The 15,499-nt window shown below is 40.3% G+C and overlaps 1 protein-coding gene across 1 annotated transcript in view; it reads left to right on the forward strand.

The window, feature by feature from the left end:
• The window catches only part of COL28A1 (collagen type XXVIII alpha 1 chain), a 914,882-nt gene that overhangs the window by 83,689 nt on the left and 815,694 nt on the right, over nt 1-15,499 (forward strand). The window contains exon 3 of the mRNA XM_044075485.1: nt 279-844. Within this exon, the coding sequence (XP_043931420.1) occupies nt 279-844 (566 nt within the window). The remainder of the gene's footprint in view (nt 1-278; nt 845-15,499) is intronic.

Here is a 15,499-nt window from a genome sequence, read left to right on the forward strand (position 1 = left end):
CTTCTGAAGTTGTCTTAATGAAATGATCTGACACTATAGTAATGTAATTCATCATTCTTACTTTGTTAGTATTCTGTGCTTAGACCAAACTTATATTTCATTTGCTTCTACCTGAAGTTGTAGTGCTTTGAGTTGTTTTTTATCCAGTGTGTATAATGTGGAAAAGGAAATGCACACTCAAATGCAATCTCTATAGTTCTCTATAATTAAGTAAACTGCATTCATTCCTAACTGACTTGTAATTACTAAATTATATTTTTTTGATTAATTGTTTACAGATGAAGACTGCACTCTTGAAATGACTTTCTTGCTCGATAGTTCAGAAAGTGCTAAAAACTATCATGAACGAGAAAAAAAATTTGTGTTGGACATTGTGGATAAAATGCAGTCACTCACTATGGCTGCAGGAAACAGGATCAGTTGGAGGATAGCCTTACTGCAGTACAGCAGTAAAGTTGACTTAGTGCAGAACTTTCGAGAATGGACTGGGCCTGAAACTTTCAAATCACGTGTTGCATCAGTTTCCATTATTGGGCATGGCACCTACACAACATATGCCATAACTAACTTAACCCAGCTGTATGTAAAAGAGGCAAGTCCTCACAGTGTCAGAGTTGCTGTACTTTTGACAGATGGTGTAGACCACCCAAGAAACCCAGATATTTTTGCAGCTATAAATGATGCTAAGAACCATGGAATCAACTTTTTTACAGTGGGAATGTCTACTATAGCTACTCAACAAAACAATGCACTAAAGCTCCGTAACCTTGCTAGCTCTCCTGCTGATAAATATGTATTTAATTTACAAGACGCAAATGTTGTCAACAACATTACAAAGGAAGTGGTATGTATCAGGAGTTATTTCCATACAATGCTTTTTTCCAATTTATGCAAGTGCTTTTTTATTTTCTGTTTAAGATTAATATACAACAGTGAAGCTCTGGAGTGTATATTCCACTCCAGTCAAATTACTTTTATTTCTTTGTTGATAATATTTATTTCTGAATAAAGAATCATGTTCACAGTTAATTAGAATAAGAACAATGGCTGCTCCTGGGCACAGAGAGTTGGATCCATTACAGCAGTAAAACAAATCTCAGGTGACCCAAATTTCAATACTAGGCCCAGTCACTGTGGGACATGGGGTCTATATTACTTCATCAAAAGATAATGCCATAAAAACGTTTGTTTATCGAACAAAATACATTGAACGCTCACGTCAGTAAATGTTCACTTCAATGAATTGCTTAACCAGGGAAAGGAAGGAGTTGGCCACTGTTGGAAATTTACCCTTTCCCCCAACTGTAATGCACTCTTGGAGTTAGTATATATATATATATATATATATATATATATATATATATATATATATATATATATATAATATATATATATATATATATATATATATATATGTGTGTGTGTGTGTGTGTGTGTGTGTGTGTGTGTGTGTGTGTGTGTGTGTGTGTGTGTGTGTGTGTGTGTGTGTGTGTGTATGTGTGTATTCACTTCATGAAGTAAAATAGAGATTCACCAAAGTATGCTTTTTAAATATGGTAGAATGACAGCTTAAAGATAAAATAATTTAACAGCTTGATTCAGAGAAGATAGTAATCAAACTGTCAAAGCCTTTTATCATTATGCAGCAATAATAACATCACAAACTGCATGTTAGTCAAGTGTCATTGACTTCAGTGGAACATGTCTCCAAATGATGCTGATAAATCTCTTACAAATGGAACCATTCAGACATTTTCCATTGTACCAAATAGTTGTTTCTGTAATCTTCTCAGAAAACAAAAGCATTCTTCCCTTACTGCTGAACAGGATCACTCTGATAATTTAAATCTTGGTGCAGAATTAATAGCCATACCAGTTTCTGTTTCGATAACTTTATCTCCCTACCCTCTAGAGAATGGCCAGAGTTGCCCCATTATATAAAGGAAAGTCTCCAGACAGTAACTTTCACCAAACTACCATATCTTCCTTTTTATGAGAAGTTCTTGAAAAAACAAATCTATCTCCAGTGTATGTTTTCTCTATTTTTGATTATCTTTCTGACTTGTGGAGGTTTGCGGGTTGGTATAATAGTTAAGGTGTTTACCTCACAGACACAATGTACAAAATTTGATTCTCACCTTTGAAAGGGAAATTAGCTAGGCTTAAAATGGCCCACACGGGCAACTAGCCTGGTACTAACCTATACACTTTTAACCGGGATTTTGGCCAAGTCACAAATCTGAATCTACTCTCTATGCTTTCACTCACTTTCTGTGAGGAGCTCAATCAAGATAATTTACAATTACATTGTTTCTAGTCCTATCAAAGGCTTTTAATACAGTAATCTAGTCTGTTAACCTTTATTTTCTGTCTGTGGTTTATTGAAAACAGCAACTAGCATGTTTTGCAGTTAAACTGCATTATTTTTCACACATTTTGTGCTGAGCTAATACTACCTGTGACTCCCCTTTAGGCCTGACAGATATCCTACAAGGCTCAGTGTTGGTTCCATGACCATTTACTATCTTTGTAAATCATCAGCTGAATTATTCAAGGTGCAGCTGATTCAGCAAAACTATTTTGATCTCTGTTTTTGTTTGATATTGCCACCAATCTTCAGTCTTGTTTTGATCAACAATACACAGACAGAAACAAACACACACACACACACACACACACACACACACACACACACACACACACACACACACACACACACACAAAACTATGCTGTTTACATCAAGATTCTGTCATAGACATACTTACATCCATTAAACTTCCATGGATCATAACTGACCACTGTGATCTTTACTTTAAAGCTCTCATCCTAAACCTCAGCTAACAACTTAGCTTTTGTATATCATTGCAATCCCTTCAAGACCTCACGTACTAGAAGTGTAGAGGCTCAGACACCCTCTGTTATTTTATCAGAACTTACAGGTATTGTGTTTCTTTAAGCAAAGTCTTAAACTGTCAACACTTCTGTGGACCAGCTGTTGCTCTTGCTTTTGTGTTCTGCTTCTGAGCTCAGATGACTCAAGTGGAAAAATGTTTTTTTTCTTTTTCCTTACCTTTTCCTTTCGCGTCTGTGCAACTTCATACTTTGTATATTCAGTGATCAGAGCTGTAGAGGAATAAGGCCCCATTTTTGAGGGAGATGCTTGATGATACTTCCCAGAAAAAAATAATGTTAAGTGAGTTTTCTCTGAGTTTTTGCAGTGCAGCATTTCAATCTGTGTGACTTTTTTTAGACTGCAGACATAATTAAAACGGTTTATTAATTTGGATGTATTAATGAGTCTGGTGATACCATAAAATTTTGGGTAATTGATATTGGTACCATGGAACTATATTACATAGTAATTGACATTACAAATGACAGAAGGGTTGTAGTGTTGTTAAATGCATTGGGTGCCAAAATGTACAATGCTGGCAGTTTGGTAGCTCCAACAAAACCATCTAAAACAATTTAAAGAGATTGCAGAGATTTTCTGAAGTATCTGAGCCTGCAATTTTTGATAACTGCTGAGCATTTAAGATTCCATAAGTGGAACGAAGTGAGACAGAGCATTCTTAACTGCAAAACAGAGTTGTATAGACTGTACATATGTTGCCTGTTTAGAGAGGGGCTCAAACATGTATTAATACTGAAATGAGTACACTATATATGTTCTGAAAATATGGAAGACTTGTTTTCAAAGGAGCATTTGACACAAGCCTGAAGCACATACCCGGCCTTATGAGTAGGCAAAATAGGCAGCTTTCTAGAGTACCATTTAACCAGGAGTATGTTTCTGTTTTTTTCTGTACTTTTTCCTTAGAGAGTAAGGAAACAAATGCTATTGCAGCTAACCAGGGCTATATGAAAGAGAAGTGTTGCTCAAGTGTTGTGATTTCCAAGCTTTCAGTTCATGGGCTATACAACAATTCCTCCTCTTGGTTGGAGTCACAGCCAAAAGACCAGAATTTTTGAAGTTCATACTGAAGGAAATGGCAACCTAAAGAGCAGACGATTAAGTGAACTTTGCAGTCGAGGTATGAATCTAGGTACACTGAATATTAGCAGCAGTACCTTTTTCTTTTCCTGGCCGGCAACTATATATTTTGGGCAGTGGACTGCTTAAAAGTAATGCAGACTTCTGTGCAGTAGGTAATAGATCGATTCCTTAGTTAGGCAGAATGTCCTTGGTTTATCTTATATTTCTGTTCTTTTTCAAAGTAAAGCATGTTGCTTTCAAGGAATGCATGTACTAAATGACAGACAAGTTTCAAACTTCGTATCATTCAGAAAATGAATGCTAATACAAACTCCATTACTGTAGCAAAACATTAAGAGCAATAGTTTAAATCTGTCCCTGATTTTGGGCCTTTGTCCACTCATTGTTTTCCTTTGTCCCTGATAGTGCTAAGATGTTGAAGCTATGTGAAATGTGTGTTCTGTGGCTGACTCGTATCCCCCCTAACTCCAGATTTTTGCCTATTGTTTTTGCTCTGTTCCTCATAATAAATGTGGTTTTCTAGAAAAACCTTGAAGATTGAAGCCAGTAAATAATAACAGATAGTTTCAACAGAACCAAATCAACTAACAAAGCAAATCAAAAGATAAATCCCAAAGCACAGGACCCGAAGCCAGATGTTAAAATGTACAAAACTTTTAATAAGTCACGACACACCAATAATAAACCAAGTGCTTTCACCTGGCTTATTAAAAGTTTTGTACATTTTAACATCTGGCTTATATATGCTGCTTATATAAGGTACCACAACAGCAACTCAAAAAATATGTCAGTGGATACATTTGCTTCTGCTTTCATTCCATTCGGACACCAGAGGGAGATACACAGAAAGTGATAAAAGTTACTATCTTTTTGAGTGGTAGTAGGGACGTAGATACTTGACTTCTAGGTTTGTTGTTAAGTGGTATTTTGTCAGGTTTGAGTATTAAGACACCTTGGCTACAAATTAGTTCTTCCTTGAAATAAAAAGTAAGACTGAATTTCTTTCCTTGCTCACCATTTTTGTGCATACCATCATTGGGTCAAAAGGTTGGAAAAATGCTCTAAAATGCACCTTAGAGCATCTAGAACCCCATGGATTCTGGAGGCATAATGGCACGCAAACTCTTGGATTAATACAGTTATCACAGTGTAGTCATGGTTAGGGTCGGTTGAAAGGATTCAGGAATGCAGGGAAAAATCAGTCGACTGACTTTCTTTCCTTAATTGTGATTTTTGATAAGGCCATCATTGGATCAAAAAGGTTGTTTAAAAACATCTCTGAAATGTACCTCAGGGCAACTAGTACTTCTGTTGTATCTTTGAGTATTCCTCAGCTTAAGTTATTTCCTTACAGTCATTACAATGCAATCGTATTCAGTTAGGGTGTGCTGAAAAGATGAAAAAAAGCAAGGTTGCACAGTAAGATTGAATTCCTTTAAATAAAGATTATTGTTCAGGCCATCACTAGATAAAAAGGTTATTAAAAAAGCTGTAACATGTACCTCACGGCATCTAGAACCCCCAGAGCTTCCGGGACCTATTGACCCCTAGACCCCCAGCTTAATTCAGTTCCTTTCTTCACAGTTATCAGAGTCCAGACCTGCTTAGTTGGGATACGTTGAATGAACGCAGAAAGAAACGGAAGTGTAAGACAAACTGTGAGAAAGGGAAGAAACATATCTGGATGGTATAGGTAAGCAAGGATGATGGGGGCAAACCATTAGTACAGGTGAGCATTGGGTGATGTGCAAGCGGGGCAGTGGGCAGCAGAGATGCACCATAGAGCCGTTCAACTAGGATTCTTGTTCAGCTAAGGACATCCCTGCTTATGCATAGTAGGATCTAATGAAATAACAGGCAAAGGAATCTTGGAATTAGACCCAGACATGATAAAGTGTATGTTGTTAAAAAAGTGACTGATAATCTTCTTTCAAAATAAGCATTGTTTCAAAGCAGCAGAATTTTGTATAAAGTTGATAATTGTCAGTTTAAATAAAAAGAGAATGCTATAAGGAGAGCCATAGTGATTGCAAGTAGAAAAAGGGTAGACACTGAATGGTAACACTCAGTGTCAAATGACAGGCAGAGTTTAAAATGTATGTGAAAAATGATGGCTTCAGTAAGTGCTGAGTGAGCAGTTACAGTTGAAGCAGACATAGGTGATAAGTGTTATAGGTTCATAGGTTCATAGGTAGGTACTAGGCTATCTGCCAGAAGGCATTTATAAGCCTAGCCGGAATGTGTTGGCTTTTGCCGCCCTCTTAGATTAGTTCCCTGTGCTTCTGGCCAGCAGAGCCATTGAAGTAATCCCTGAGGTAAACTTTCTGTTTCCCATCCACTCGTCTAGGTTTCTCTTGAAGAGGGTTAGCGAGGAGCTCTGCCTAATGTAGATTGGAATCTTGTTCCAGAGCATGGGAAGTCTCTGGGACAGGAATCTATCCCTCCAGCACGTCCTATTTATTGTTGTGGTGAGGTTTAGATCCCTGGAGCACGTGGCTCAAGGGGATATGGTTTTCTTTAGGTGGAGCATGTCCATCATTTCTGGGTTGGACATGGCCTTGTAAGTCAGGCAGAGATCACCTCTGAGTAGGCGGTATGCAACCGAGTACAGCTGGAGTTTCTTCAGTCGAGGCCGGTGATCCTCTTGGCGAGGTACTTCTGTGGTATTTCCAATTGTTGCAGGTGTCTTGTAAGGTACATCCCAAATGGGGCATTGTACTCTATGATGGGTCTGATGAGTGATGCACAGAGGGACCCAATGACCTCTTTCGATCTGGATGCAAACCCTTTTGTGATTAGGTGGGCCACATAGAATGATTTTCTAACCACTTTGGCAATGTGATTATCAAAGGAGAGGTTACTATCTACTTGGGTCTCCAGATCCCTTATTATGTCTTCCATATTTAGGTGGTTACCACCTATGTGGTAGCTTGTGGGTACTTTGTTTTTTCCAAAGGGGATGACTATGCACTTTTTGGCATTTAGCTTGATGCCATGGTTTTGACACCAGGTATCTGTCTCAGTGAGACCCTTTTGGAGGATGTCTGTGTCAGCCAGAGAGTCAGTTCTAGTCCTTAGTTTGCAGTCGTCTGGGAACTTGGTCAGCCATAGTCCTCCTGTGCTTGCCTATGCCTCTGAGAGGTATATGCCAAACAGGAGGGATCCTATGACTGAGCCCTGGGGAATGCCACTTGTAACTGGTTTAGAGTCAGACCTAGCTCCCGCAACTCTTACCATGTGGGTTCTGTCCATGAGCCAGTTGGCAACCCATCTCATGACGTAGGGGTTTATGTTCAGGCTGCTGAGCTTGTCTATAATACCTGAGTAGGGAATGGTGTCGAAGGCCTTTGCAAGGTCAAGGTAGGCTGTGTGGACCACCTTTCCCATGTCTATAGCCATGGTAACTGTCTCAAAGAAGTCCACCAGATTTAGGAGGCATGATCTGCCCTTAACAAAGCCAAACTGGGTAGGGTCCATTGTTTGGAGGTTTTCAGTGTCTCTGTTAATGAGATCCATGATGATGCACTCCATAGCTTTGCAGACCAAGCTAGTCAGGCTTATAGGGCAATAGTTCCTGGGATCTCTTGTGGCTCCATCTTTGTGGAGTGGAATAACCATTGCTGTGCACCACTCTGTGGGCACGTAGCCTGTGGAGAGGCTGAGTTTAAACAGTGTGTTTAGGTGAGGGGTTAGTTCATCTTTGAGCTTGTGTAGGACACAGCCTGGGACACCGTCCGGTCCCATTGATGCTGTGTTTTTGGCTTTGGAGAGGGCTGTTTTAACCTGAGTGTCTGTGATTTCAGGGGCACTACATGCTTCTGGTATAGTTATGGGCCTTGTTGGGGGTGAGAGGGGGGTGAAGTTTGCACTGAACCTGTCTACCAGGATGTTGGCTATATCGGTCGGTTCAGTTTATTTTGTGCCATTCTGCACTAACTCCAAGATCTGAGAATTGCCACTTAGATTCTTTACATAGCTAAAGAATACCTTGTGGTTATCTTTGGAATTCATGGCAATTTTTCTTTCGAAGCTAGCCTTGGATGATTTTTATGAGGGAACATACTTTCTTGCTGATACTGATCAGGGATGTCTTCCCTTCTTGGGATTTTACTCTTTTCTGTACTAGTTTCCTCCTTCTGTTGTATAGGATGGGAGGGTGGCCTAATGGTTAAGGTGTTTGCCTTACAAACACAAGGTACAGGGTTTGAGTCTCACAGGGGATAAATGGCTAGGCTTAAAATGGCTCGCAGGGGCAGTTAAGCTTAGTACTAATCTATAAACCTATAGCATGTTTATGGCAGGGGTCCACCAGACTGGTTTCCTTTTCTTGGAGGAGTGAGTCTTGGTTTTGTTTGGGATAGCACAATCCATGCATTCTTGTAGGTGCCTGTAGAATGCATTAGTAAAGGATTTTGCAGCTTGGACAGCGTTATCCTTTAGCATGGGGGCTTTGAAACTTCCCACCTCGGTCTTAAGTAACATGAAGTTTGCTTTTGAAAAGTTTTTGACGGTGGTTTCTTTGACCAGGGGCGGTGGTGGAATGTGGATCTCCAGAGTGATTAGTTTATGGTCAGATCTAACCAGCGAGGGGTTGATCTCTGGTGTGGAACACCAGTCGCTCATGTTGGTGATGACCAGGTCCAATATGCTGTGACCTCTGGTGGGGGTGTTGTCCAGTTGATCCAGGGTGTTTGAGTTTATGACTTGATGTGCTTACAGCTGTATAGCATGAAATAAACTGAGGAATTATTTGCATAATTTCAGAAATGGAAGGAATGAAGTGCTTAGAATGAAACTGGATTCAGGAACTTATCTGTCTAGAGTTTATATATATTTGAGTTTGAAATACTTCTTTCACACAGCACTGATTGAGTCAGGAGTGTCACAAAAAATCAGAAATGTTTGGCATAGAGTGTATAGGAAAAACTGAATTGATATTGTATTAAAATGTGCAGGTAGCAGCCAGGAATACTGGGAAATGTATTACTAATAAGACACTATTAAATGGACGGTAAAATATAACTGGAAGGAAGGAGATGCTTGTCTGAAATTACAGAAGGTCATAGTTCAGCATGTTATTCTTAACCCTAAGATAAAAATGGACCTGCCGAATATGGAATATGCTAGGTTGCTGTTTAAAGTGAAGTTGAATGAAATGGATACACCAAGGGTGCCAATGCTTAAAAGCAGAATAGAAATGGACAATTGCATGTGCACAAAGTTCAGACTCACTGTTAACCCAGTATTAAAGGCAACGCATTTCCTATCAGAAATGAGAATGTCGTCATATCCCCGATGGGGGAGAAGTTCATAAAATCTGCTTTGGTACAAGCATATTTGCAAATGGAAATTGTAGCGTCTTGAAAGACATTCCTAACAATTTTGATGCATAAAGAGCTGTTCCCATAAAAGTAAGTGATTTTGGGAGTGATATCTGTACCTGACAATTTGCTTCCTGCATAGACCAGGTAGTCCAAGGAAATCCAAATAATATAACAAAAAGAACGAAAAAGCAACAAAGAAAATACAACGACCAGAAAACCAAAATAAATTTAATAGAAGCACTGAATACTCTGACGTCTTGGCTGAAAAGCCTTCAAGGAGTAAAAAGGTACACTGAATCAAGCTGAAAATTTATATAAAATGCAAAACAATAAATGTGAAGTTGTTAAATCTCGCTGTTTTTTCTCACTGATGGGTTCGGAGCCGATCCTCGGCTCTGACACAGCCAATAGCAAGCTCAAGGTTTGCCAGTAGGTCGAGACCAGCCCCTTATCCCACAATGCACTGCTGGAATTACCTCAGATCTAGTTTGCCACGGCAAGAGAGATCTCGGTGATCCAGCTAGCTCGGACCATTTTAGAAACAAATCAACAGCAAGTCTTTAAAAAGTTTTCTTTTTGTTATATATATATATCTAGTGTGTGTTAGTTCTAATATATTTAGATAGTTTAGATAGTTTAGATAGTTTAAATAGTTTAAGAATTAGGGTCTTGTTGGCTTCTTAGTTTGTGTGGGCCTTTAGCCCCCTTTTCCTACTATTAATCCCTTTAGTAGTTAGGCTTTTTCTGTGGGCCTCTTAGCCCCATATTTGTATTATATTTATATATATATATATATATATATATATATATATATATATATATATATGTGTATATGTATATATGTAGATATATATATATATATATATATATATATATATATATATATATATATATATATATATATATATATATATATATAAAATACTTTTGTGGATAGTGCCCGGTTTGGGCTTAGTTGTTTGTGAATCTATTTACTGTTTTACTCTTCAGTATGTCAGATGATAAGGAGAGATCCCATCCCAAATCGGGATTCAAAAAATGCCCAGATTGTGGGCAGAAAATGTCCTTCACTGATAGACACATTCAATGTGTCTACTGCCTGGGGGCCAAGCACCTCCAAGACACATGTAGCATTTGTCACTCCTTCTCTTCAAGAGTCCTCTTGGAGAGAAGGAGGAAACTTATAGACGGGATTGCTACAGCAATCTTTTTCGGAAGTTTTGAGTAGCCATGAAGGTGCTAGTATGTCCTCCAAATCCTCAAAATCCAAGTCATCAGATAAGGTCTCCAAAAAGGCTAAAGTTTCAGAAGGAGTGTCATCGGTTCCATAGTCATCGGAACCGAGTGTACCTTTGATTCGGAGCCAGCTCTCAGTATTGGAGCCGGTCTCTGAAGTTTCTTCTTCACCACTGCTCCAGTCAGCACCTTCGGTGCACTCAGCTAAGTCCTCAATCAGCCTTTCAGATTTGGACATGGATTGGCTAGTGCAGAAGCTTTTACAGGCACCAGGACTTGCCAAATTGTTGTCGGCCCCGACCAGCACGTTGGTGCCGAAGATCATGGAACCGGACTTGTCTACTCCTCCTCCGAGCCATACTGGACTCTCGGAGCCAAAGGAAGTTGAACCGATGGTGGTCAAACCCTTGGAGCCGATACCCACACCAGGGTTATCGGCTCCATCTACTCGGATGTCCTCGGCACCGACCGAGGGCTCTCGGAGCCAATGCTCTCCCGTCGGGTTCAGGGAGGATAGTCGCACCGACTTGTCGTTGCCGACTCTTCCTCTCGGGGCTTCGGCTTGGATGAGCTTGGCTCCTACCTCAAGCTCAGAGCCCAGGGTTTCGGTGTGGGAGGATCGGACGGTGCTCTCGGATCTGTCCACTCCTTCTCATCGGAGCCGTTGTGCCTTTGATACTATGAGAAGAGTTTTGTCTCCAAAGACAAAGTCAGCATTGGTTCAGCTTTCCCTCTCCCCTCAAGCTCCTGTGTCTACGTCTGCATCTACCAACCCCTCTAAGCATAGAGACCCCAAGCCTCAAGTACCCCCACAGGGTATCCCCTGCTCTTCTTAGACCTCCCCAGATCCTCCCACTGAGGAGGTGCCCAGGAAGAGACTGTGCAAGAGAAGGCACTTAGACTCTTACAGGAGTCTTTGACATCTGACATGGACTTAGATGAGTCAAAAGGGTCCCCTCGATCCCCCTCTGAGGATATCTCTTTTGCAGAGATACTAGAGATCCTTAGTCAGAGGGGCGATTGGCAGTCCAAGACCCCTAATGAGGATGAGTCTGTGCTCTTGAAGGCTTTTGGGTCTCAACCTTCCACTTCTTGGGTGTCTCTGCCTTATGACGAGCTCATGGAACTGATCTCTCATAAGGTGTGGGAGTCACTGGAGGCCATGGAACCTGTCCCTCGTAGACCCAACAAATTCATATCTGCTCCAGTAGATAAGCCATTTTTGACAAAAGGAGTGCCTGTGGATGCCATGGTGGTGTCTGCAGCCACCAAAAAGGAAGTATCTGAGACATCCTCTTCTATCCATCCCCCTAACAGTGATTCTAGGGTTATGGATAGATATGGGAAGTGCATGCTTAGTTCAGCGACTTTTTCTCTGTGATCACTGAACTACTTGACCCATTTTACAAGACTACAAAGAGATCTCCTGAAAGAGCTAGGAGATACTCTCCAGGGTACAGTAGCTGCAGGAGTGGCCGACAAAGTCAACGCCCAGCTCACTACCCTAAACTCAGTAGTGAACCCGTCCATGCGTCTCATATCCTATACAGTTGATGGTTTGAGTAGAGCCACTAGTTCGGACATTGCTCTTAGCAGCAAGCTTGGATGCATCTCTGTTCCTTTGCGGAACCCTTCAAGTATTCCTTTATTAATACCCCATTTGATGGCTCATCGCTGTTTGGGCCCAAAGTAAAGGAAACTTTAACCCAGGTGTGAACAGGAAGGCAAGATTTTATCTGCCATTGGGGTCCATTTTTCCACTCCTACTCGGCCCTACCCCAAGGGCCCTAGGGGGGGGAAATGTGGTTCCAAAAAACTCAGGCAGACTTTCAGGACACGTGTGGCGAAACCCCCTCTAGAGGCAGAGGAGGGGGTTATAACAGAAGACGCCACCCCGTGGCAGAAGAGGTCCGCAGCAACAGGGTGACAGGGGTCATTTCTCTGGTCAGTCCTACCAGTGCCCCTGGAGGCAGTCGGGGGTCACTTGTCTTTGTACCCAGAAGCCTGGCTAAACATAACATTGGATACTTGGGTACAAAGCATCATTACCAGAGGATATTTCATACCGTTCTTTACCCCACCCATTCCTATCAAAAAACTCTCAGATGTTCCACCCAATCTCAGGGAACAAGCAATCGTAGAGGTCCACAGATAGCTAGAGAAAAGAGTTATCCAACCAGTCCCAGCAGACCAAGTCGGATTTGGAACTTGCTCAAGATTCTTTTTGGTACAAAAGAAAACAGGAGACTGGAGATCTATCTTGGACCTCAACAGACTCAATAACTTTGTAAAGAAAGAAAAGTTCCTAATGGTCACGCTTCAGTCCATTCTTCCCTTTTTAGGGAAAGGCGATTGGATGTGCTCCATAGATCTCAAGGACGCATACTATCACATAAAGATGGACAGATGCTCCAAAGATCATCTGCACTTCCGGCTGGGAGCCAATCATTACCAGTTTCGAGCCCTGCCCTTTGGTCTTACTTCAGCCCCCAGAGTGTTCAACAAATGTATGGCAGTGGACATGGCTCACCTGAGGCATCTAGGATTCCAGGTGTTTCCATACTTAGACGATTGGCTCCTCACCACTACCACCAGGCATCAACTGACTCAGGCAACACAATACACTCTGACACTCTGTCATCAATTAGGCATTACGATCAACTTCGAAAAGTCTGCCTTATTGCCATCTCACGAACATCATACCCCTCACGTAGAGCTTGCACGGCCAACCAAACATGACAAAAAAAACAACGGCCAGCAAGGTAGTTCCAAAGCTTTATTCCATATCGAACAAGGACATAAAAATGCCCAAAATAACACCAGTATTGTGATTCAAACCGGTTTCGGCCTCAAGCCTTCATCAGTGAAGTGAATTAACTGAACCACAAGTGTATAAAGCACTCATTATATATAAAACACATGAAAATTCCACCAATCCTATTGGTTGTTGTAGTGCTGATTTCAGCCTAACATATCTATCATTTAACTATCGTTGGGGCTTAAATATTACTTGCTGTATTGCCATGAAGCAGCAAGTCACATAAAATGAGACTCTAAACAACATTATAATATATGAAATTGTTCCTCACCTGAGTATATAAACATGTATCACCATATATATGTATACACACATACATATATACATATTTATGTGTGCATATAAATGTATACACATATATACACACGCATATAGTGGACGTCTACAACAATATGGACAATAGAGAAAACTTCCACATACAAACAGGACAAAGCCTATAGTAGATAAATATATTGTATGATGTAGAGTGTTAATGAATGACTATTTGGCACCTATTATCCATAATATCAAACTCTGTAGTTATGGGAAAAAATGCCAACAACCATATAAATAGTATAAATGTAATATAAGTAAAAATATAGATGCCATATACAAATATATATATGGAAAACATCCATGGGCCAAAAGTATTGTATACCGATAGGACAACAACATAAATGAATTATAATTCATAAATGGTCATTAAGACCTGGAGAAAATAAGGCCCCCAAATGGATGATCCAATATTTTCAACCGTAAGTGTATTTTCCCAACCTTGTTGGTGACTTCTGTCTCCCACTATTCGATCGATGATAGTAAACATAAAATTGGCTGAAGGATGTATAAGTGTGTGTTGATACAAGGCATTAGTAGTTTTTTTGTTTCTGATATTACTTCTATGTTCACCAATCCTAATCCTTAAAGAATGTGAGGTCTTACCTACATAAAATGATGAACAATGACATGTGGCTAAGTAGATTACCCAGCTACTAGAGCAGTTTCCAAAAATTATTAAATCATACACTTTGCTTGTATTGGCACTGCTAAATTGTTTGGTTTTATTGACCTGATTACAGGATATGCAGTGCCCACATGGAAATGTGCCCACCAATTCATTACCACTGATAGTCAGCTGTTTGTATTTGGCTCCCCCACTATCATGATGTTTATAATGTGAGAAAAGAGAACCCAATGTTCTACCCCTTCCATAAGAAAACTGACATCGGTCACCCAATGTTTGTCTAAGATATTCATTAGCCCGTAAGATATTCCAGTTGTTGTCCATGATATTCCGGATGATCTGATGGTTTCTTCCATATGTTGTAACAAATCTCAAGGCAGTCGCACCTTTTTTGACTTTATTGGCCTTGTATTCCAACAACTTAGTTCTAGGTTGTTGGTCTGAACATGTTTTGGCAGATATGATATCAAATGAACGATATCCTCTATCCAAGAAACGTTTCGTTAAGTCATTACTGGCATCCTCATAATCCTCTAGTGCAGAGCTAATGCGTTTCATCCGAAGAAACTGGGATTTGGGGATATTGCGGACAGTGTGGCGTGGATGCATGCTGGATGCATGTAATAACGTATTGTATTCTGGGTATTTTCGATGTATTTTGGTACCCAATGTATTATCCGAATTCCTATAAACTGTAACATCCAGAAATTCAATGGAATTTATGTTGCTATTGACTGTAAATTCAATGCCCCAAACATTGTTGTTAAGATATTCAAGGAATTCCTGAAGATATTCCGTATCAGCACGCCACACCATCCAGCAATCATCCAGATATCTTTGCCAAATGTCCATTTCAATCAGATAGATGTTATGTGATGTATTATAGATCAAGCATTCCTCCAAATAGGCCATAAACAGGTCCGCATAAATGGGAGCAAAGGATGCTCCCATCGCTGTGCCCTGGAGTTGCCAGTAACATTCACCTTGGAAGTATAAAATATTTTTATTTAAAACATGTTCGGACATACAGATGATAAGTGTATTGAAGCCGGGTGAATATAGATTTGACTTCTCAAGCCAGAATTGAAGTGCTTGTAGCCCTGCCCAGTGTGGGATACTGGTATATAGAGATTTCACATCTAGTGTACATAATAACCAGTCTGGTTCGATTTGTGAATCTTCT

Source organism: Protopterus annectens, chromosome 6.part1 (genome assembly GCF_019279795.1).
Source record: "Protopterus annectens isolate FY-2018-M chromosome 6.part1, PAN1.0, whole genome shotgun sequence".
NCBI lineage: Eukaryota > Metazoa > Chordata > Ceratodontiformes > Protopteridae > Protopterus > Protopterus annectens.